Raw genomic sequence first — 23,460 nt, 5'->3', positions numbered from 1 at the left:
AGAGGATGGTGGCGGACGTGGGCGCCATCGAGGGGACCACCACCGCGGGTGCCTCGCCGAAAGCTGCCGCCGCCCCCGTCCCTGTTCGACACGTGGCTTGCCGAAAGACAATCGGCGATGTCCACCCAGTCTGGACCTGGTCCCGTGCCGATTAGTAGCTCCACCACCTTGCCGACACGACCATCGACTACCGTGCCTGAGATGCCGCCTTCTAGATCCTTGCCGACGCGAGTAAATTTTGGACCTTTCGCCGAAATTATGCCATCTACCAGGGGGAAGGGACCCAGTTCCGAACCGACAAGTAGTTCGCCGTTGTGGCGCGGGGGAATCTCCGGGGTCATCCCGGAAGGAACCCGCCGACTCGCGGCGGACAACCCATTTTTAGCCTACTGCTCCCACCTGTCACAGCCTACGGGCCTGCCGCCCCGATTACCGACCGCGTTCCGGATCCGTATCTATACGCACATCACCTGCTTCCACCTCCAGCACCCCTGCCGCAGTCTGGCTATCCGCACTATGCCGTTTTGCCGCCCGGGTTGCAACTGACTGGACTACCACAGCGTTCATATTCGCGTGCGCTCACGGAGCGTACCCGAAATTTACAAGATGTCGTACGTAAATGGGGGGTGACTTATGCCGGGGAAAGAGATGCGAGTGCCGGAGAGTTTCTGGTTCGTGTTGCCGAGTGCCGACGCGGAACTGGCTTAACAGATGAAGACCTTTTAGAAGCCATGCCGTTTTTATCAACCGACACCGCGCGTGAGTGGTACCGCCTTTCGGAACACCAATGGCTAGCGTGGGCCGAGTTCGTAGAAGACTTTCGTCGTCGTTTCGGGGGAGTAAATTTCCAGCACCGCCTACGAAATGCGATTAGGCGTCGATTCCAGGGTCCCGATGAACCAGTTGCCGATTTTATTCTAAATTTCCGCCTAATGCTCGGTCATATACAGCGCCCGTACCCGTATGCCGAACAGCTCGAACTCACCTACACGAATTTGCATCCCGACTTCCAGGCAGCCATTTCCCGAGGTACCTTTAGAACCTTTGACGAACTTGAACGTGCCGCCGAATCCGCCGAAGCCACGAGGGCATCACGAAGATTTTATACTCTGCCGCCGCGACCCGAAGAATCCGTTTTGCCGGAGTTCGCTTACCGTGCTCCGGTTCGCAATAATCGATCGCGAATGGCCGCGACCGCTGAAGTAGAGACCACCGTGAATTCGACCGCGACGGGGACAGGCGCTCCTGCGTCTGCCGCCCGGAAGAAAGGTAGAACCTCGGGGATGGCACCGCCTGTGCAACTTGCCGCCGCGAGCGTACCTGCCGTGCCGACCCAGGACACCGTCGTCAGTGCTGGCGGCGCGACCAGCGAAAGATCGGCCGGAAGCGTGGTTCCTCAGGTCTCCTCGGCCCCGGGGGCCGCTCCCTCCGGAACGACTGCGCGAACGGGGTACCGGGGGACCTGTTGAAATTGTGGTGCAACCGGCCACTTCCAAAGGGAGTGTACCGTCAGGCCACGGCGACGGTATTGTCATGCTTGCGGGTACTCGGGGGTTAGTACCGAGAATTGCCCGTTTTGCCGGCAATCGAACTCGGGAAACGCCGCGGGGAATTAGGGGGGAGAGCTGCCGCTAATTCCCGATTTACAACGAACCAGCTCCCTGAATCCGAACCTGTTGCCGACCCTGCGCCTGTCTCTGGACCTGAAACTGCCTCCGAAACTGAATCTGCCGCCGAATCTGAAACCGATCCTGAACCTGCCTCTGAATCTGAACCTGAACCTGCCTCTGAACCCGCCTCTGAAACCGAACCTGCACCCGAACCTGCCCCTGAAACTGAACCTGAACCTGTACCCGCATCTGAACCTGAATTAGTTAACGAACCTGTACCTGTTCCTGTCCCTGTCCCCGTATTAGTCCCTGAAACTGTCCCCAGTGCCGCCGAACCGCGTGTTATTGTGCCGGAATTTTGTAGTCCAGTCACTGCCGGCCATAATGACACCCGTTATTATTTGACCATGAGCATCGACGGGAAGTCCGTCCACGCTCTCTTCGACCCGCGGAGTTGCCGCACTTATGTAGGGAGGTTAGCTTATGGCCGCTTCGCGGATGCGTCAGCCTTAACCTCTGGGTATGGCCGACCCCAAGTACTGTTGCCGAATGGCACGATCGAGGAGACGGAGGGAGAACTCGTGCTTAGCGTCCGCTTTGGCGCACTGTGCCGCGACCTAACGGTCAGATTTGCCTCGTCGTTCGAATATGAATGTATTGTCGGAATCGATTTTGCAAAAGCCTTCGGCTTTACGGTAGATTTCGTCCGAGGAACGTGGCGTCTGGAGAATGGCTTGAAGGGTGCCTTTCTACCCCGGCCGGACCTCCCGCCGCCCGAACCTCTTGAAGAAGACCGTCCAGGCCCACGAGGGCGTAGAACCAGACGACGACGTGCCGGAGCGAGGCCTCCCGTCTCCTCAGCCATACCGAGTCGCTCTGAGGTGCCAGGGGGTGAAACATTTACCAAGGGATATGCGGTACCGTTGCCGATTCGCGCCGATGCCGTGTCGGATCTCGCGTTGCCTTCTCCAAGCGCGGGACTATCCGAACTAACCGTCAGCGAATCAGAACAACTCGCGTTATTCCTTGCTGAAAATGTGCCGCCACCGATCTCACAACCAGGAGTCACCGATCTTGCCGTCCATCGTATTGATGTCCAGGGCCACGAGCCGATAAAGCAGCGTTATTACCCGGTGTCGCCTAGAGTCAAAGCAGGAATGTACGAAGAAGTCGACGCGATGCTAGCTGCGGGCGTGATCGAGCCATCGCATAGCGATTGGTCCAGTCCAATCGTCATGATTAAGAAACCGAATGTAAAATATCGATTTTGTTTAGACTTCCGCAAGGTAAATCAGGTCGCAAAGAAGGACGCGTACCCGCTGTCGTACATGACTGACATTCTAGACAAACTAAATGAAGCGCGTTATATCACGAAAATCGATCTTAGCCAAGCGTATTTCCAGATCCCGTTGGAGGAGGCAAGCCGCGAGGTCACGGCATTAACCGTGCCGGGGTTTGTTTCAATTTAGACGAATGCCGTATGGATTGTCAGGGGCGCCTGCCACCTTCCAACGATTGATGGATAAGTTAATCGGAGCGGAAATGGGACCGCATGTGTTTGTATACCTTGATGACGTGATAATTGTTAACCGCACCTTTGCCGACCACCTAAATTGAGTAAAACGCGTTCTAGATAAAATCAAAAGTGCCGGCCTGACAATCAATAGGGACAAGTGCGAATTTTGTTGTTCTCAAGTCCAGTATTTAGGTTTTTTGGTCGATAAGGACGGCCTCCGTGCCGATCCAGGTAAGATTTCCGCGATAGTAGGATACCCCGCACCCCGCACGGTCAAACAGGTGCGTCGCTTTTTGGGAATGGCTTCGTGGTACAGGCGATTTATCAACAACTTTGCCGAAAGAGCCGAACCACTCACGCGTCTCCTTATAAAGAGTCGTTCGTGGAAGTGGGGAGGCGAACAAGAAGCCGCGTTCGAAGATTTAAAATCGGCGCCTACCTTAGCGTGCCCTGATTTTGCCGTGCCGTTCGTATTACAAACCGATGCGAGTAATACCGGAATCGGTGCCGTCCTCACCCAAACCATCGACGATGCCGAACATGTAATAGCATATGCGAGCCGCGTATTATCAGACGCGGAACGAAACTATTCTGTCACCGAGCGAGAATGCCTTGCGATTATTTGGGCGATACGGAAGTTCCGTCCGTACCTGGAGGGCGACCATTTCACCGTCATCACGGATCACAGTAGCCTTCAGTGGCTACGGAGCTGACAGAATCCGACGGGTCGACTAGCCCGCTGGGCCCTGGAGCTCCTGGAGTATGATTTCAAACCGATCTATCGAAAGGGTGCCTTACACCACATGCCGGACGCGTTATCACGCATGTTTGAGGACGACACAGACCCAGTTGCCGCGATTCGGTCCGAACTTCGCGCTGCCGTACTTGCCAAGGCACATGCCGTGCCGACCGCGGGCCACTTGGGGGTCGCGAAGACGCACGCTCGCCTCGCCCAGTTGTATCATTGGCCGGGGATGTATAAAGATGTTGCCGAATATGTCCGGGCATGTCAGGTTTGCCAGGAATGTAAAGTTGAACAGACCGGTCCCCAAGGACTCATGGGTAGGAGAATAGTTGCCGCCGACATTATGGGACCGTTTCCCAAAAGCCACTAGGGTTTTACCTACATTCTCGTGTTGCAAGATCTCTTTTCGAAATGGGTCGAGTGTTGTCCGCTCCGGCGGGCAACAGCGAGCGCGGTCGTCAAGGCCCTCGAGGAGCTCGTCATGTTTCGATGGGGAACCCCAGAGGTCCTGCTGACCGACAACGGGACGGAGTTCTCGAACAAACTCGTTACTGCCGCCTGCAAAGAGTTCGGAATATTCCAAACCACTATCCCGCCGTATCATGCACAGGCGAACCCTGTAGAGCGCGCGAATCGAACCATCAAAACCATGATTGTCTCCTTTGTAGAGAAAGACCACCAAAATTGGGACTTACACCTTGCCGAGTTTCGCTTTGCCGTAAATACCTCCGTACATAGCAGCGCTCGCGTTACGCCCGCCTTCTTAAATTTTGGCAGAGAGCTCCGACCCGCAAAATCGGAACGCAGGACCGTCGAAGGTCCTCCGGAGATTTTGCCGTTGCCGACTGCCGATTGGCACACGCGAATACATGGCCTGCCGGAGATACGAGACTGGGTAGCTCGAAATCTAGACGAGGCGTCCGACAGACGTGCAAGGTACTACGACAGGGGCCGACGCAACGAGGCCTTCAGAGAAGGCGACGAAGTAATGCGGCGACAGCGGGTGCTGTCCTAGGCCGCGAACTTCATTGCCGCCAAACTGAGCCCGAAGTATAGCGGCCCGTATACCATAGTGCGCGTGCGTTCACCTCTTGTTTATGATTTAGCTGATGCCCACGGGCAAATCTTAGGTAAAGTCCACTTGGATGATCTGAAACCGTATCATACCGCGTTGATTAACGAAACTGCCGCTGACGTAGTCGAGGATGTAGAGCCGAACCTGCCGAGACTGAATGCCGAGAACGAAGCAAATGTCGTACCAAGCGAACCTGTAACTGACCCTGCCCTGGTTCCCCTGCCTCCTCCCCCACAGAATGTCGCACTCCTACCGCCGGGGAAGACGAACCCGGGCGCTCTGCCGTGCCGTCCCGTCCGACCATCCCCCGGGCTTTCCTCGGGAGGACCCGCGGGAAGAGGAAGAAGCGACCCCCGGAACAGGGGACTGGGGCTTCGAGCCGCTTTACGGCCCGGACGGCGAAACGCCGACCCCGGAACCGCCGACGCCAACGCCAACACCTCCACCAGCGGCCAAGACCGACGCGGAGGAAGCGGCCGAGGCCGTAGCCTGGATCGAGGCGATCCCCCCGGATCCGCGCCTACTGCGCCACCCTATGCCCTGCGGTCCCTCGCGGCCGGACCTGCGGGCACCCCCAGGCTCCCTCATCCGGTCCCCCGCACTGTACCTGGGGCTGCCGATGTGGGTTGCGGGAGCACACCCTGAGGGATTGCCCGTTCCGTCAGAACGCTTGGCGTCGTGGGGAGACGGGCCCCCACCTTCCGTGGGGGGAAGAACCCCGCCGCCCCCGACTAAGACCTCCGGGTGCCTCTCCTGCAGCCCCTCTGGCTCTGAGTGAGGACGCCATCGCACGCATTGTGCGCCGCGTCCTCACTGAGGCCACGGAGCGCCGGGGGGGCCACGCGGGGTAGACGCCGCCTTGTAACTGCCGTTTTTTTTTTGTTGTTTTTTTTTTTTTGTAATTTCTCTTTTATCGTGCCGCTGCCGTTTCCTCTTCTTTCCTCTTCTTTTCTCATCTCTTTTCTGCTTTCTCTTTCTCTTCTTTCTTGATTGCCGTTTTCGCTTATGCATTTGAATTGTGCCGCTAGACGAACCCCGTCTTGTCCGGGGTTGTTCCCCGTTTGACTGTAGGATTGTGCCGATAGGCATCCTTCTTCTGAGTTGCGCGATTTTCTGCCGTGCCGCTTGGGTTGCGGAGCACTTTCTAGTCATGACGCGAGTCGCCTAGTCACTCCCTCTGAGACCCAGTTCACGATCCGAGTAAGCACCGTCACGCCAACCCCAGGTACGGAGCGGGGACCCACTCTCTAGTCGTTTGTATATTGTTTTGCGTGAGGAGCTATGTTTCTCACGGTCTGTCTTGCCGCTATTCTATGTAACTGCCGACTTATATTGGGCCTGTGTCGAAACTGAGTATGAATGTCTGAATGTGAACCGAATGAACCCAACGTAACGCATACTGCCGAGCCCGAGTGGGCCTCTCCCTCGTTAACTTTCTCGTTCTTAGCCGCTACCAGACTCGCGGGCTCTTTATCCAAGCCAGTGGAGGTTCGGGTTGCGGAAGCCTACGAGGCTCCTTCTGAGCCCCGTACGTTCCGTCTGGGGGGGGTGTTGTGACGTGGCGGGTCTACCAGCCCGTCACCGACCCGCACCTCCACTCCCAGGCGGCCGCGTCAAGCGCTCTTAAAGAGCAAGGAAGAGTCCTGCCGTGCCGCCAATGAACAACCAGAGTTAGCTTCAAGATTTATGTATTGTTGCTAATGCTTTCTGTCACTCCCCCAACCCATGCTCTGAGGTGACCGCCACTGCCGCCGCCACTGCCGCCGCCAATGCCGACGCCATCCAACAACCACCCTGCGCTGCCGTCGCGGGAAACGCGGAGGGACCAGAGGACGACCGGCGCGGAGTTCGAAGCCCCGGACCCAGTAGTCGCGCTGTTGCTTGCTCGGACCTCGATGCCGCCAAGGACATACTGCCGCTGTCGCCCAGGGGTCGAGTTGCCTCCACCTGAGCCTCCGATAAAACCGGCCTTGCCACCCGGCACCCACAAATAACCAGACTCAGTCTCCCCCTGGGCTCGCCGATGCCGACAGGACATTTCCGCCTTCGCCAGACCACCCTCGCAACACGCAGCACAGCGCGGCGAACAGACCGGCTGCCTAGGCTCCCGTCGGTCTCTCGCCAATCTACCTATCATCCCCTCCCGTAGCGCCACCGCGGGATCGCGATCGCCGGCGGCCACCTCACTCTTCCTTGGTCTCGCTACTCGTAGCAGTGCATCGTATTGTAACCTTTCCAAGCTTTTACTGCCGTGTTGGAATTAGCTGCTGATGTATTGGAAACTGTGAAAGTAAATCGTGCCGACCTTGCCGCTGTCCGTAAGATCGAGTAACTGCCGTATCTGGAAAGACGCCGTGTGCCGAGATAAGGTAGGCTAACGTTACCCCGGGCCTCGCTGGCTATAGATTCTCAACGACCTCAGGCCATTTTTCGCCAGTAACAGGTTGCCGGCCGGCTTTGGTCGGCCATTTTGTATGAAAGCCCGCAAGCCTCGTGGTAGCTAAGCCTTTCCATTAAATTGTATTTCTGATTTTAATTGCTACTTTGATTTGTTATACTTACGATAAGATATTCTGGTTGTTCATTCGGTAATCTTTCGCCGCTTTATTGTAGCGTATACTTTGTAATAGATCGTGTACCGTGCCGCTTCCCGGCCGCGTACCGAGTACGTGAGTGTGAGAGAGAGAGAGAATCTGTGAGTGAGTGTGTGCGCCCGTGCCGTCGTTGCCGAGCGTAACTACCACCGTCAAGCAGCGACAGGCGACCGTGCCGATAATATAGAAAAAGCGAAGAAGGATTATCTCGTGTTTGTGAAACTGTTAGATTGTTAGCAAGCTTGTTTTTGGAATTGTTCTGCCCTGTTTTGAGTTTTGAAATTGTTAACGAACTTGTTTCACAACGAGTCTGTAGTCGCATGAGTTATTGAACGGTTACAGATTTTATGCCGCTTATTATTCGCTTATCTTGGTCGCTTGCCGCTCGTCGCTTCTGTCTTATACTGCTTGATTTTGCCGTGCTCTATTGACTTGTTTAATTTTGTTGCTGTGTTATATTTTATGCTATTTTGTTTTATTTTTATTTATTTTTTGAATTGTATCGAAGCGTACCGCCACCGATAAGACCGCTTGCCGTGTAAATATTTTATTGCCTGTTGCCTCCTGCCTTGCCGTAACGGCGCTGATTGTTAATAAACGCTGGTAATTACATCTATAATCATTCGATTATCATCTATACTATTTCACCTTCGCGCCCACGTTCCCCTCACTGCTAGCTAGTCGGCTGTTTTTGTGTGTGCTTGCCCGTGCTATAGTTTTGCTTTGAGATTTGGTGGTGTGAGTCTGGTTCGCCGTTCGAGTCGCCGAACGAATGCTATTGGACGGTAAATTTCGAATCTGGTAAGAGTGTAGTCTCTTACGGCTCTCTCGAGCCTGGCGCCCAACACCTGTTCTGCAGTGCAGTCAATCTTTATTTTTCCATCTTTCTATTGCTGTGTTGGTCAACGCCATTTTTGTAAACGAGCCTCTGTGCCGACCCCGCTTTCCCCCGGGTGAAGTAAAAAGCCCGTTACAGTATATAGATTTAAAGAAGTTTCGTTTACATTACAAATGAATTAATGCATATTCCTTCCAGTTTATTCCAACAATTGAATACATTAGCGGGAAATTGAAGAATTGGTCTTTTCCGGCCAGCCGATTTTTGACTTCACGCGGATAATGTCACGAACACCAAATGACAAAGACAAACGAATAGATCGATATAGATGACTTGACGAAAGTTAATTGTTCAATCGTTTATTTAATGACAAATTTTTTATTTTACCTTCATGTTTCTCAAATTGTATTACATTACGAGGTGAACGATCACTTCAGAATCAATTAAGGAGATACGTTACGCCTTACCGTGTTGAAAAAAATGGTCAGAATCTCGCGGATCGCGATAATCGACGCATGGCAATACGTCGCAACCCGTTACCCGATTTGGAAGAGGGGCGGCGATTGCCACCAAAGACTCCGCGCGCCGCCGATTTCTCTTGGCATATTGGCAGACTCGATTGATTTCTCCGTAGGGGGTAAGCGGAGATACATTCTTCAGATTAATACACCACTTGCAGGACGTTTCGAAGGATATCTCAGTTTTTTTCCTAAAATTCATCAGCTGGTCTAGCATAGTTTTTCAAAAGCCTGTTTCAAGGTACTTACCGCGAAACAAAAATCTCCTCCGCACTCTCCCAGTTGCGCCGGTAAATGTGTTTAGCTCTGAAAAGGGCTGTTTTTTGCGAGTGTAAATAAATTTACAGAAACGCGTAAAAAATAACAAAAAAAGCACGAGAATTTAAATGAATTTACAGGAACGTGGAAAAAAAAACTGAATTGAAGTGAATTTACAGGCACGCGTAGAAAATGAAAACTAAAAAAAAAAAATGTTGAAACAATGAAAGTTATGAAGCTAACGAAAAAAAATGATTTTACTGCAAAACGTAATGAAGCAAGAAGGAACTACTGGAAGATCGTGAAGCGATGAAACAATGAAACTTATGAGGTTGAATGAATTACGAAAAATAGAAGCAAATGCACAAAAAGAACTTATAGATCACACGCTGTTAGTCTTACGCTAGATAAGAGCTAACTGACGCCGCGGATCCGATCTCCCGCCACCGGTATTGCGGGTACTCCATCACCTGACGACCTAACGAATGTTACCTTAGTTACCAATAAGAGAGCTTTAATTTACGTGAGCATATTTTTTCTCTTATTCTTCATCCCGCTCGGCGGTTGAGATGTTGCGTTGGCGGTGGCGGCGCGAGGGGGGGAGGGGGGCAACCGTCATCTCAAAATACAGCAACGCAAATACAATGTATCTCTCTCGGCCGATCTCCGGGTGTTTTAAATCGAAGTAATTTGAAATTTAAAAATGTTCAAAATAATACCATCGTGTAATTTGAAATTTACGGCGAATGAAATTGGAAAAAATGGTGTCTAAAAATTTTTTTGCTCAAAACGGTCTAAATTTATTCTTCTTTGAGCTGATGGTTATTGGTTGTGACAGTATAGCATGATTTAAATAGTGCTCGCTCTGAGTGGTGCTTGGATTGTGTGGCGCGGTGCGCACCGTTGACTGGTTGCGTCACAGCCGCCTGGAATCGGGTGTGAGGATTGAGGATTGAGAATCGAGGATCGAGGATGTGGGACTCTGCAGAAGACGCCAGTCCGACCGATCAAATTCCTCGTAGTGGCATTCTATTTTATTTCATTTAATGTCTCGTTTAATATTTAATTGTTCATTTACTATACCTAGTCGTATTTCAAATAAAACAAGTGTATCGTGGAGGATACAAGTCTCACGCAATTGAAGGAAAGTATAATCTCAAGTTCAACAGTTGAGCGAACATTAACATCGTTTGAAGACGCGCCAAAAACGTGGCAGTGAAGAAGCTCAATGAAACATCGGATCAAGATCCATCTTCTACCAACAGCATCTCACCAGCTATCACATCAGGAATCCGGATCATCGAAGGCCGTTGCCGAGAATAACTCACTCCCACGAATACTTCATCGACTTGAGTATCAATAATTATCATTTGAAATACCACCTAATTCACATCATCAGTAAACTCACGAATATTTTTTTTTTTTGATATCGCTGGTAAAAATGCCTTATGCACACCCTGAAGTTTCGCGCAAGAAACTTCAGGGTAGTGTGGGACTCGCACCCACTAAAAAACCAGCGGCCACCCTGGTACGGGTAGGGGACTTCCCGGAACCGCACGAGGCGTAACCTCGGGAAGCCCCCCGGCACCTCTCCGCATTTGCGCGGACCTAACCCTATCGCCTAATTGGGAGTTGCGCCTCCCGTCCCAACCCACTATCCTTTACTTTGCTTTTGTTCTCCCCCTATTTCAGCGATAAAAGCACTGGCCTGAACATACCTGCCCGATGCGCGATGGTGGATGGTCCCTATTTTACGCTGTAGCCCGAGCTCTGCTCAGCGGAGCCGCCCAGCGTATGGCGACCCCCACTCAGTGCCCTTTCCGCCATGACCGAGCACCCTACCCACGCAAGTCCGAGGTGATAATAGAGGGTCGGGCGCGGCAGTTCCATCCACCGTCCCAAGGGGTCGGAGGCCGAAGAAGAAGGAGAGGAAGAGGAAGAAGAAGAGGAAGCATGGCCGGGGTGACCCTATCCTGGACCTATCTACTCACAACGTGACACTCGACCCTATTCTGGCACCATCTATGTCGCCCCGCGCTCCCCCCCTCTCCTCGTCCCGCCCGCCCGTCCGGGCCGCCGGGCCCTTCCGTGTAGGTTGATGCCTACCAATTCCTCCGAGTCGTAGTCTCGGTTTTGCTCTCAGCCATCCGTGGCCCTAACACCCGTCAAACGTTTCCGTCGACATTCCCCCGCGCTCGCGTTTCGCGTTGTTCGCGCTCTCTCTCTCTGCCCGCTCTTTACGGGTCATGACCTGGTCTGCGAACCGGGTCACCGCGGCCCACCCTTCCCTACTCCTCGCCATCGCGCGGACTAGGCTCGTCAGGGTGAGGTCCTCACCGACGGTTGCGCGGAGGATCTCCCGCTCCTTGTGCCAAGCCGGGCACACTTCCACTGTGTGTTCCACCGTGTCGGCGGCTCTGCCGCAGTGTTCGCATGTAGGGTTCGCTATTTTCCCTATCCTACATTGGAAGCTTCCGAAATAGCCATGCCCTGTCATGACCTGCGTCAGTCGGAAAGACATCCCCCCATGGCTTCGGTTGAACCATTCCTCCCAGTTTGCGCGTATAGCGCACCTGATTCGCTCGCTCGGGAGGTCAGACCTCTCGGTGTTCGCTTTCCATTGCTCGCGTACCCTGAGTCCTTCTGCCGCCGCCAACTCGCGTCCTAGCCCGCTGGCTGTGTCCCCCGCGTGTTGCAGTTCGCGCATCCTATTGAAGGCGCGGGCACGCGCGTCCGCCACTAAGCCTAGCGGTGGTGCCCTCGTTGGCAGAAATGCCGCGACAAAGGAAGCCGTGCGGTATGCTGCCGCAACCCACATGTCAATCGTGCGTTGTATACGCTGCAGAGTCTGCTGTGCGCCGCGCGATGAGGCTGCGTCGCCCCATGCAGGTGCCCTGTACGAGATTACGGAGTGGAGGACTCCCGCATATAGTTGCCGCTTTTGCTCCGTGGGCCCTCTTAAGTTTGGCATCAGCCTGAAAAGCGCGCCCGTTGTTTTCGCAACCTTCGCTTCCACGTGTGCCAGGTGTTCTCTAAAGTTGAGCCTTGAGTCCAGGATGACCCCCAGGTATTTCATCGATCAGCTGAGTGCAACTGGCACCCCCCCCCCCCCCCACCCTCAGGCTTGGCGCTGTCTCGTTGAGCTTTCTGCGCCTCCTGTGGAACAGCACCGCCTGGGTTTTGCTGGCCGAAACCGCCAGGCCCAAGCGCTTCATGTGCCTCACCACCGTTGCCACTTGGATGTTGGCCACCTCTATTGCGGCGGTAGCGCTCTGTGCCGAGCTCATTATGAGGGTGTCGTCCGCGTAGCACACCACGTCGCACCCTTCCTCTTTCCTCACTCGGAGGACCCCGTCGAAGCTGAGGTTCCACAGGAGTGGGCCCAGCACCGACCCCTGGGGAACCCCAGCGTGCACAGGCCAATGGCCCGTTCCTCCTCCGGGCGTGGGGTACACTACCTCTCGTTCGCTGAGATACGAGCCTACCACTTTTTGGAGGTATCCCGGCGCTCCCTTTTTTCGCAAAGCCGTCCTTATTGCCTTTCATGGGACACTGTTGAAGGCGTTGGCAATGTCGAGTGAGACTGCGATTGCCACCCTACCTTTCATGATCGCGTCCTCCGCAAATTGACGCACTCTCAATAGGGCGTCGCTCGTCGTTCGCCCCTTCCGGAAGCCGTATTGGCCTTCCGCAAGGTCCGATGCGGGGTTCGCGGTCATCCATTCATCGAGGCGTCTGACCAGGACTCTCTCGAAGCCCTTACTTAGCTCGCCGAGAAGGCAAATAGGCCTGACCTTGGGGAGCGAGTCTCCCGTCTCTCCCCCCTTCGGTATGAGCACCAGGTGTGCCACCTTCCATGCCCGGGGAACCACGCCCTCGCGCAGGCATTGCGTGAAGCATTTTGCTATTAGCACAACCATCTCGTCCGGAACACCGGCCCAAATTTTTCCCGTCACCCCGTCTAGCCCGGGGGCCGTGTTCTTCGATCCCACTTTCTTGAGGGCCTCTCGGACCTCTCCTGGCGTCACTTCCCATTCATCTCGCCACTCGTCCTCCTCCCCGTCGTTGTAGCTCCCAGTGTCCCCTTGCGGGAATAGCGAGGTCAACAGGCGCTCAGTGACCTCCTTGTCCAGGGTTTCCGTGAGACCTGAGGAGCGCTTGCGCAGCTTGCCAAGCACCAGCTTGTAGGGCGCTCCCCAGGGGTCCGTCTCGACTTTGCCGATGAGGTCTTGCTAGCAGCGAGCCTTGGCTGTCTTAATCTCCTCTTTCAGCTTTCGCTTAGCGTCCTTGTACTCCTTTTTCTACTGTGAACCCGTTCGTAGTGGGTGCTGACATCTAGTGAAGCGGCGCCTGGCTCTTACGCACGCCTTACGCGCTTCCGCTATGTCACTGGACCGCCAGTACACCGGCTTGTGCTGGGGCTGAGGCCTTGCTCTGGGAGCCGCTGCGTCGCACGCGTCCGACACCGCTCGCTCGATCCATCCTGCCAGCCCACTTCCCGTGGATTTATCGGGTCCGGTCTGCCCCCAAGTCAGATGCAGCTCAAGGGACTCATTGAACTTCCCTGCGTCGAACTTGGCGAAGTTCCATCGCCGCCTTATCTCCCTACCAGGGGAGGGCACTTGCACTTGGGAGGGGGTGACCACCTCAAAGGCAATATACCGGTGATCTGAGAGGTTTTCGACCTCCGTAAAGTACCTCCCATCCAACGATGCGGGGAACCAGGTCCAGTGTAGCCCAGGTGGTGTCCACCACCGAGCTCCCTTGGGCCCTTACGCAGGTCGCCGTCGTTCCGACGTTTAGTAGGCACATACCGCAGGATGCCGCCCATCTCCCCAGTAGTTCCCCCCTTACGGTTTGCGCCTCAGTGGTCCCAGGCTGGTGAACGGGCATTAAAGTCACCGCCCAACAGCACTCCGCGCCCGTCTCCTACTGATCGGACGGCTTGGTCTAGGTCATTGAGGTAGCCCCTGAACTCTTCCATGCGGATGTTTGGGGAGATGTATGCTGAGATGACGATGACCTCTCCGTACCTGGCAGCCACGTAGCCCTGTGCTTTCTTGATCAGGCAGCACCTTTGTTGGAGGCTCTGTGGCCTCCAGGTGATCGCTGCCCGCTTGTCTTCACTGCTGAGCCAGTGCGGCGAATCCGGGATGCCGTGGGGCTCGGAGATGAGGCACACGTCCACGCCCGCCTCAACCACGTATTGGCTCAGCAGGTCTTGGGCCCGCTGGCTATGGTTCAGGTTGCACTGGAGGAACCTGGTCATCTTCACCGGTCTTAGTTGCAGGCCCCCGACCCCGCTCCCTCGCAGCCGGGCGTTGCCCAGACCCCATTCTATGGGCGCTGTCTACGCCCCTTTCTTTACAAACAGCACAGTTGGGGGGTGCCGTACAGGTTCGGGCCTGGTGCCCTACTTTACCGTACCTGTAGCACGCCTCACTGCGGTGCTCTGGTGTCCTAGACGCGGCGCTGATGTGCCCGAAGCTCCAGCAGCGATAGCATTGTTTCGGGCGGGCGTCTAGCAGGTCGACTCGCGCAGACGTCCAGCCAATGCGCAATCTCCCTTTGTCGGCCACCTTCGTAGCCGCCTCGAGCGGGCATTGCACCCAGGCACTGTGGAGGTCGTTCGCCATACGGCGGAGCGGACCCACTTTTACATCCTCCGGTCTGCATTCGCCCTCTTTGGCAAGGGTGACCCTCACCTCTTCCATCGTGGCCGAGTCGTCGAGCCCTCTGATCCGGAGTTCGGCCTTCATGGTGGGGCGGGTGACGTACACGCGATCGCCGCATTCCTCTCGCACCGCTTTGCCTAGGCAGGACGCGAGCTCGTCCGCTTTCTTGGTCTTGTCCGGGCCCGAGATCTCTAGGAGAACCCCCCCGTTTGCAGCCCTGCGGACCCTGGTGCGCGGAATTTCGACGTTATTCTGCGCCAGCTTTTCCCGCACCTTCCTGAGGATGTCCCCATATGGGACCTCCTGCGCCACTCCCGTGTTGGCTATCGCCGCCGTCCTGGGTGGTTTGCGGCTCCCCGCGCTCCTGGTACCGTTCGAATTTGGGACCCCACCCTCCTGAGGTATCTCAGTGAGGTCTGACGCTCTTTGCAAGGCCTCCGTTGTGGTCTTTAGGATGTTTTCCTCCTCCTTGCGTTTTTTGGGGAGTTTTCGCGCCCTTCCACCGCCGGTGACTGTTGTCCATGGGGCCTCGTCTACCCCGCTTTGCGGTGCTACCGCTTTAAGGTCGCTCGGCCCCTCCTTCTGGGCATCCTGGACCGTGCTAGCGTACCCTGTGGTGCCGGGTGGATTCTGGCTGTTCTGGGGCTGCGGTGGCTCCACTCTACTTCCGCCCTCCAAGCGTTGGATCTGGCTGGACATCCTCCTCAATTCTTTCCAGACTTCACCGATCGCGGTACATTGCCGTTCCAGGGCTTCCTCCCTGGCTCTGGCGCTAGCTGGTAGAAGTCCGAGTTCGGCGTCCGTTAGGTACAGCCCAGAGTCTGAGGTGCTACCGGTAGCCGGCGTTGGCTGCGAGGTGGTAGCGTCCTTGGACAAGGCCGCGGTGACCGTGACGTCCAGTGGCGTAAGAGCACGCGTCCGCGCCTCTTTCCCCAACTGCCCGGTAGTGTTTTCCGCCCCCCGCCCCTTGTTACGTGTGCGTAGGGGGATATACTGCGGTCAGCCGCTTGCCCCTTCGCTCTTTCTAACTCGCGCCTGACCTCCGCGAGCTCCCGTCTGGCTTCGTCCCTCTCCTGGGCTGCAGCACTGCGCTGTGCCTCCAGCTCCTTGTTGCGTGCTTGCAGTATCACAGGGTCACCTGCCGATTGGGCTTTCGCGATCAGAGGCGATAGGGCCTTGATCGCCCAGGCCACTCTTTTTTTGATGCCCCCACTGAGCTGTCCCTGGATATTTTTGCACCGAAACCTGATGCCGTCCATCTCTTCCAGCCAGGCCCGAATTTGGGAACCAAGGTCCGCCGCAGTCATCGCCTGGTATTTTGCCAGACCCACTCCCTCCGGAGATCCTTCGTCTGGAAGTGCGGCCTTCTTTTCTTTGGACACTGGTAGCGGTGTCTTGGGTAGCGGCGCATAGCCTTCCCCCTTACTCGTGCCCGGTCCGAGCGTACTGGCCTCTGACCCAGCTACTGAGTTGTCTTCAGGGTGTACTAACCTGTGGGCGGCCTTGCGCCTTTTCTTCCCCTGCGGGCGCAGTCCTACCCGTTCCCTGTCCACTGCCTCTTCCTCGGATGGAGCCATCTCCGACGTCTCTTCGTCTGTGGTGAAGACTAGGTCCGCCCATCGGCTGTGCTCTCTCGGGTTTCGTTCCGGTTTCTCCCTGAGCTTCGTCGGTTGAAAGAGCTCTCCGTCTGACACTTGCTTTGCCTCCGGTGGGGTCAGCTCTTCACCTTTCCTCTTATTCCGCTGAGGTAGGAGGCACGGGTTGGATGCTGTATCTAGCGCCTTCTCTCCGCCCCCCGCTGCCGTTGCGGTGACTTGTGCCCCCTCGCCGGCGTCCTTGCATAGCACAGTGGCCGGCACCTCGATGCCTCCCGGCCCCTGCTTCCCTCCTGTCGTTTTCGTCCTTGTTGCGTTTCTGAAAAAATCCATGCTAATGTATATCAAGTCTTACGACGGTTCGGCCATCATGGCAGCCACACCGCGGTGTGGCATCTGTCCCCGCCGGAGAGAGCCCTATCTCCTCGCACGGGAACCGCTGCCAGTTTGTCGGGTGGTCGGCCCTATCCGTGCGAACCCCCCGTCCCTAATCTTTATAACGTCGCCTGACCGACGGGTTCCCCTGCTAATCCGAGGCAGGTTAGACCGCCGGCCGGGTAAGACGGTGCCGGATTTGCCCTACCGGACGTTGGGTATGAGGAAATAGCAACCCGGTAATCCTCCATACATGCGCCCGGGACCCCAAGTTCAACCCCCAGATTGGCTCCAGACAGCCGCGAGGAGCGGTTCTCCCACTTTGAACATGTGGTTTCCTGGGACCTTCGCCGGGGAACCGAAGTTCTTCGGGCTTACATTTACCCGTAGTACGCCACAGCGGTCCGGTAAAGGTACTAACGTCACTCGCAGCCCCGGTCGGTCGGCAACTACTCCTCCCTTGGTTAGTCTCTGAGGAATATCCCCGAGGGCCCTGACCACATCTCACGCACGCAATCTCTCATTTACACACTCATTCATGCACCCAAACCCGAAGGGATGGGCCGGTTGTCTTAGTGGTCGCTCGTCCGGGATCACCCCCGCATCAAAGCCATAAGAATCCAAAACGGCGGGATCCCTTAGATTCATCGCGACCGTCAAGCCCCTGCACCACGACAAGGTGATAACCGAGTAGGGGAAACTCACGAATATTTGGATTTTTTATTGAAAAAAATAGATATGTTAATGCTTAGTTAATAATGTGTAAACTGGCGTAATTTTAATTTTTTAATCTTATGTCTAAATATTACATATTACATGTGTAAGCATTCAAGTTCTTAATTATTCGCCATATCTAGATGAGTCATCAATTTTTTCGAACTTTTTTATCAAACTTCGAGATACCGATATTCCATTTGTTATAGCCCTGGAACCCGTTTTTCGGAAACGAAGAAGTCCGCGAGAGCATATGAGACTTTTTTTTACAAACCGAACACCTTTCTGACCGACACATTTTCGATTTAGCTGAATTTTTTTTTTACGGGTTCTATATCGAGAAAAAAAGAGGTAGGTATTTGACGATTTTTTTTCTTCACATATTTTGGTAAGCAGAAGGGATTGAAAATTCGAGAATCTGGTGAATTTCGGCTTGTAGACTCATTCTCAAAAATTTATAACTCCGGTTCTATTTGAGCTAGAAAGTTTTACTTTTTCATTTCAAAGCTGAAAGAATGAATTTCAGTGAAAAAAATTGATTCATTGAAAGTTATCAACAAATTCATATTATTATAAGCGATTAAAATGTTCAAATCGATTTTGAACTATTGCCCCCACCTCGTAGCGAGTTCTTACTGTAACCATCGTATTTTACGTCAAATCTCCAAAAACGTATTTTTAATTGATGGAAAAATTATTATTACGATTGTAAAAAAAATAGTTTATCTAGTGCGGCACGTCACATCGGTGCGCGGGTTCCATTGCACGCCTCATTTTCTTACCTCGCATCGTTTTTCTCTGTAATATGAATAATTATTCTATATTTGAAAAAAAATTATATTATTCATTAGCAAATAAGACTTTATAAGAAATAGAACGAAAAATTAATAATAAAAAATATTATTGTAGCGAATAAAAAATCTAATTTATCAGGATTACAATACATTATTATTAGTTAATAATGTTAGGAGTATACGTAAATTTAGAATACACAGCTTATAAGTAAGTAAGTAAGCATTGTGACGGGAGGTGAATCTCGCACTTATTTGGGGGGAGAGAGGAGGGAGACGAGAGACGGGGAAGAGTGACTGCACGTGCCGGCGTTGTGAAAAATAAAGTGTATCGTGTATTTAATATTGGATGGATCTTAAGGGCTACTTGACAAATGGGTCGGTCCCGCGTGGCGGCTGGTCACGCCCCAGCCGGTTAGCGTGCTTCTTAAATCTAAATCCTTAAAAACTAATGAATTATTGCTAATGAACGTGTGAGTGAACGGGGTGGGTGTGTGTGTGAGTGTGTGGATGTGTATGGGGAGTGGGGGGGGGGCGTGTGTGAGGGGATCTGAGGGAGATGCAGTGGTTGGATGCAGTGATTGGTGGTGGCGGTGCGGAGCGTGGTTGGTGTGTGGTGAAGTGGAATCAGATCAGCTGACCTTTTCGTTTCGTTGCTGGGTCTTCGATGCGTCCGGCGGCGTACGTGGCTGGCACAAGAGTGCCTTCTCCGGCCGGCCCGGCGCGTCTTCGGGTGCGCCCGGGCCGGTTCGGCATTGTTCGGCCCCGCTCCGCGAGTTTGGGGCTTATTGTGACGTGCACGCGGGGTGCAACGTCACAGCATGTATGTATATGTGTATGATGTGCGCACGCACGATGCTCGACGAACGTTCGAGACCGGCAGTATTGTTATAGCTTTATATATACTAACATGTAATGTCGAGGTATCTTCTCTCTCTCACATAATAAAGTCCATATTATATTCAATGATAAAGTGCGTGTACATAATTTAATCATAAAACCACCACCAATCTTAACATGGTAGCAGAGCGTGGTTTGATAAAAGGAAAACAATGAATAAAAGTGTTAAACGAAGTTCCGTGTCCGCGCGGGTATGTTACCACGTGGCGAAAATTTGAAAAATGTTTCCAGTGAAAAGTATGATCAAAAAGTGAGAGAAAAGCCGTCAGAAGAAGAAGGAAAAAATAAGCAAATAGAATTTAATAAAAAAAGGGGTTTACGAGAATTGAAAGAGAAGTACCTATCTTGAAGAATTTAATATTCGGTGATCAAGAAAGTTCTGAAGTGAAAGAAGTTCTAGAAGACAAGATGGCGGACGAGGTAAAGGTATTGTTACCTGTATTTAATGGACAGGATTACAGCACATGGAAAAAAAGAATACTGGTGTTTTTAAAAATGAAAAAGTGCGATAAAGTGGTCAAAAGTGAGAGGGGGCAACATGAAGATGAAGCCGCATGGAATGACGCAGAACTAAAGGCAGTAAACTATATATTGTGACGTGGCGGGTCTACCAACCCGTCACCGACCCGCACCTCCACTCCCCGGCGGCCGCGTCAAGCGCTCTCGAAGAGCAAGGGAGAGTCCTGCCGTGCCGCAAATGAACAACCAGAGTTAGCTTTAAGATTTATGTATTGTTGCTAATGCTTTGTGTTACTCCCCCAACCCCTTCTCTGAGGTGACCGCCACTGCCGCCACGACTGCCGCCGCCAATGCCGACGCCATCCAACGACCACCCTGCGCTGCCGTCGCGGGAAACGCGGAGGGACCACAGGACGACCGGCGCGGAGTTCGAAGCCCCGGACCCAGTAGTCGCGCTGTTGCTTGATCGGACCTCGATGCCGTCAAGGACGTACTGCCGCTACCGCCCAGGGGTCGAGTTGCCTCCACCTGAGCCTTCGACAAGACCGGCCTTGCCACCCGGCACCCACAAATAACCGGACTCAGTCTCCCCCTGGGCTCGCCGATGCCGACCGGACATTTCCGCCTTCGCCAGACCACCCTCGCAACACGCAGCACAGCACGGCGAACAGACCGGCTGCCTAGGCTCCCGCCGGTCTCTCGCCAATCTACCTATCATCCCCTCCCGTAGCGCCACCGCGGGATCGCGATCGCCGAGGGCCGGCGGCCACCTCACTCTCCCTTGCGCTGCACTGTTGATAGCTCTGTAGCTCATCGTAGTGGACTCTCGCGTGAAAAGTATATTGAAATATTGAAGTCGAGTTCAGTTTTGTTGGCTGTTTTCTGCGTCTCTGCCGAGGAGGAACCGTTGCCGTTTTTGTTTTGTGGAGAACCGGACGTTGTTTGCCGTACAAGGTAGGCTGTCGCTATCCCGAATCTCGCTGGCTATAGACTCTCACCGGCCTCAGGCCATTTTTCCTTTTCGCAACAGGTTGCCGGCCGGCTCCGGTCGGCCATTTTGTGTGAAAGCCCGCGAGCCTCGTGGTAGCTAAGCTTCTCTAATTGATTAAATTGCTGTTCTTGGTTGCTATTCTTATTTTATAATTAATATTACATGCTCTGGTTGTTCATTCGGTAATTTTTTGCCGCTCTATTGTAACGCATAATTTGTAATAGATCGTGTACCGTGCCGCTTCCCGGCCGCGTACCGAGTACGTGAGTGTGAGAGAGAGAGAGAATCTGTGAGTGAGTGTGTGCGCCCGTGCCGTCGTTGCCGAGCGTAACTACCACCGTCAAGCGGCGACAGGCGACCGTGCCGATGATATAGAAAAAGTGAAGGAGGATTACCTCGTGTTTGTGAAACCGTTAGATTATTAGCAAGCTTGCTTCTAGAATTGTTCTGCCTTGGTTTGAGATTTGAAATTGCTAACGAATTTGCTTCACTCCGAGCCCGTAGTCGCCTGAGTCATTGAATTGCTACTGATTTTATGCCGCTTATTATTCGCTTATCTTGGTCGCTTGCCGCTCGTCGCTTCTAGCTTATACTGCTTGATTTTGCCGTGTTCTATTGATCTGTTTAATTTTGTTGCTGTGTTATATTGTATGCTATTGTGTGTTATTTTTATTTATTTTTGAATTGTATCGAAGCGTACCGCCACCGATAAGACCGCTTGCCGTGTAAATAACTATTTTGTTGCCTTCTGCCTTGCCGTAACGGCATTAGTTGTTAATAAACGCTGGTAATTACATCTATAATCATTCGATTATCACATATACTATTTCACCTCCGCGCCCACGTTCCCCTCACCGCTAGCTAGTCGGCTGTTTTTGTGTGTGTTTGCCCCTGCTATAGTTTCGTTTGAGATTTGGTGGTGTGAGTTAGGTTCGCCGTTCGAGTCGGCGAACGAATGCTATTGGACGGTAAATTTTGAATCTGGTAAGAGTGTATTCTCTTACGGCTCTCTCGAGCCTGGCGCCCAACACCTGTTCTGCAGTGCCGTCAATCTTTATTCTTTTTCCATCTTTCTATTGCCGTGTTGGTCAACGCCATTTTTGTAAACGAGCCTCTGTGCCGACCCCGCTTTCCCCCGGGTGAAGTAAAAAGCCCGTTACAATATATAGTGCACTTTCAAACCGTCAAATGGAATTTATAGATGAAGAAGAAACGCCGTATAGCATCATGAGGAAGTTGGATCAAATGTATTTGAGAGAATCTACAGCTCTACAAATCTGCGTGAGAAACAAATTGGAAAAATTAAAATTAAAAGACTATAACGAGAGCAGTGAGTTTTCCAGTGATTTTGAAAAACTTATAATCGAATTAAGAAATGCCGGTGCAAAAGTGCCCGAAAAAGAAAAATTAAATTATCTGCTGAGAACTCTACCAAGTTCATTAAGTCATATAGGTGATCTTATCGACGTTTTAAAAGAAGAAGATCAAACGGTTGATTTTGTAAAAAATAAAATTAAAATGTTTGAAGAAAAGGAAAAAGAAGAAATCTCAAATAACAAAAGTCGAACGAGCAGTGCGAACGTATTCAAGAGTGAAAGAAAAAAGGACAACACTGTCTGCTACAAGTGTAATCAGCCTGGACATTTACAGTACGAATGTACGAGCCCGCAGTCCTCCGGAAACTCATGGAGAGGTGCACGAGGAGGGGCGCAGCAGCAGACGAGAGGTGGCACACGAAACCAGTCGTTCCAGCAACAACGAAATTTCAATACAAACAGCTGGGGAAGAGGCCGAGGTTGGAATCAGCGCGGACGCGGTAGCAACCAGCAACGAGGAAGACAACACTGGGGTTCGCGTTACAATAGTAATAGCAATTTTGAAAGCAACACTTTTTGTACCGAGGTAGACCATGTATCAGAAACAGGTGAGGTATACAATTGTGAAAACGAAGTGGAATGGGTACTAGATAGTGGATGCTCTGACCATATTGTAAACAATGAAGATTACTTTATACACTCTAAGAAATTACAAGAACCTATAAATGTGAAAGTAGGTGATGGCAGAATTTTGAAGGCCACTAAAGTTGGTGACATAATTAACAATTTCGTAATAAATGAAAAAAAAATAGAAGTAAAAATGAAAAATGTACTTCTTGTTAAAGAAATGGACAGAAATCTGATTAGTTTTGGTAGAGTAACAGAATTAAATAAAATACTTTCAGTTGGAAACACGGCAAAAATATTAAATAAAAATAATGAGTTAATCGCAGTAGCAAATAAAGTAAATAATTTATACAAGATTAAGAGTTTTGTCGATGTAAAACAAAGTCATGCATGTAACAGTATGGAAAACAAAAAATTCACCTTAAAAGAAAAATTTCATAGAATACTAGGGCATGTAAATTTCAAGTATTTAGATATATTGTGCCAAAATAAGTTAGTAGAGGGTATACCAGATGCTTTTGAAAATGATTATTTAAAATGTGGTACATGTGTACAAAACAAAATGCACAACTTAGGATTCAAAAATGATAGACACAGAGCTGAAGATGTTCTTGAAATCATCCACGCAGATTTAAATGGCCCACATAGCACGACAGGATATACGGGTGAAAAATATTTCTTAACGATAATAGACGATTACAGTAAAGCCGGTAAAGTCTATACCATCAAAGCAAAAAATGAAGTCTATAACTGTTTTGTAGAATATATCAATCTCGTTGAAAACTTAACAGGGAAAAAGATTAAGAAGTTAAGGTGTGACAATGGGAGAGAATTCTTAAATAATGATATGTATCGACTCGCCA

General features: G+C 52.1%; 2 protein-coding genes across 2 annotated transcripts; both read right to left on the bottom strand.

Annotated features, from left to right (window-relative positions):
- Nucleotides 1-11,309: 11,309 nt before the first annotated feature.
- Nucleotides 11,310-11,972, bottom strand: LOC124409530. Its single transcript, XM_046887211.1, has one exon. The coding sequence runs from the start codon at nucleotides 11,970-11,972 to the stop codon at nucleotides 11,310-11,312; it is 663 nt and encodes a 220-aa protein (XP_046743167.1).
- Nucleotides 11,973-14,018: 2,046 nt separating this feature from the next.
- Nucleotides 14,019-17,050, bottom strand: LOC124409516. Its single transcript, XM_046887186.1, has 4 exons — nucleotides 16,926-17,050; nucleotides 15,870-16,743; nucleotides 14,577-15,795; nucleotides 14,019-14,491 (listed from the first exon to the last, which is right to left on the bottom strand). Exons 1-4 carry the CDS (start codon nucleotides 17,048-17,050, stop codon nucleotides 14,019-14,021), a joined length of 2,691 nt encoding a protein of 896 aa, XP_046743142.1.
- Nucleotides 17,051-23,460: the final 6,410 nt, after the last annotated feature.

The sequence above is a fragment of the Diprion similis genome, chromosome 1 (genome assembly GCF_021155765.1).
Source record: "Diprion similis isolate iyDipSimi1 chromosome 1, iyDipSimi1.1, whole genome shotgun sequence".
Classification (NCBI taxonomy): Eukaryota; Metazoa; Arthropoda; class Insecta; order Hymenoptera; family Diprionidae; genus Diprion; species Diprion similis.
This window is presented reverse-complemented; position numbering and strand designations above follow the sequence as displayed.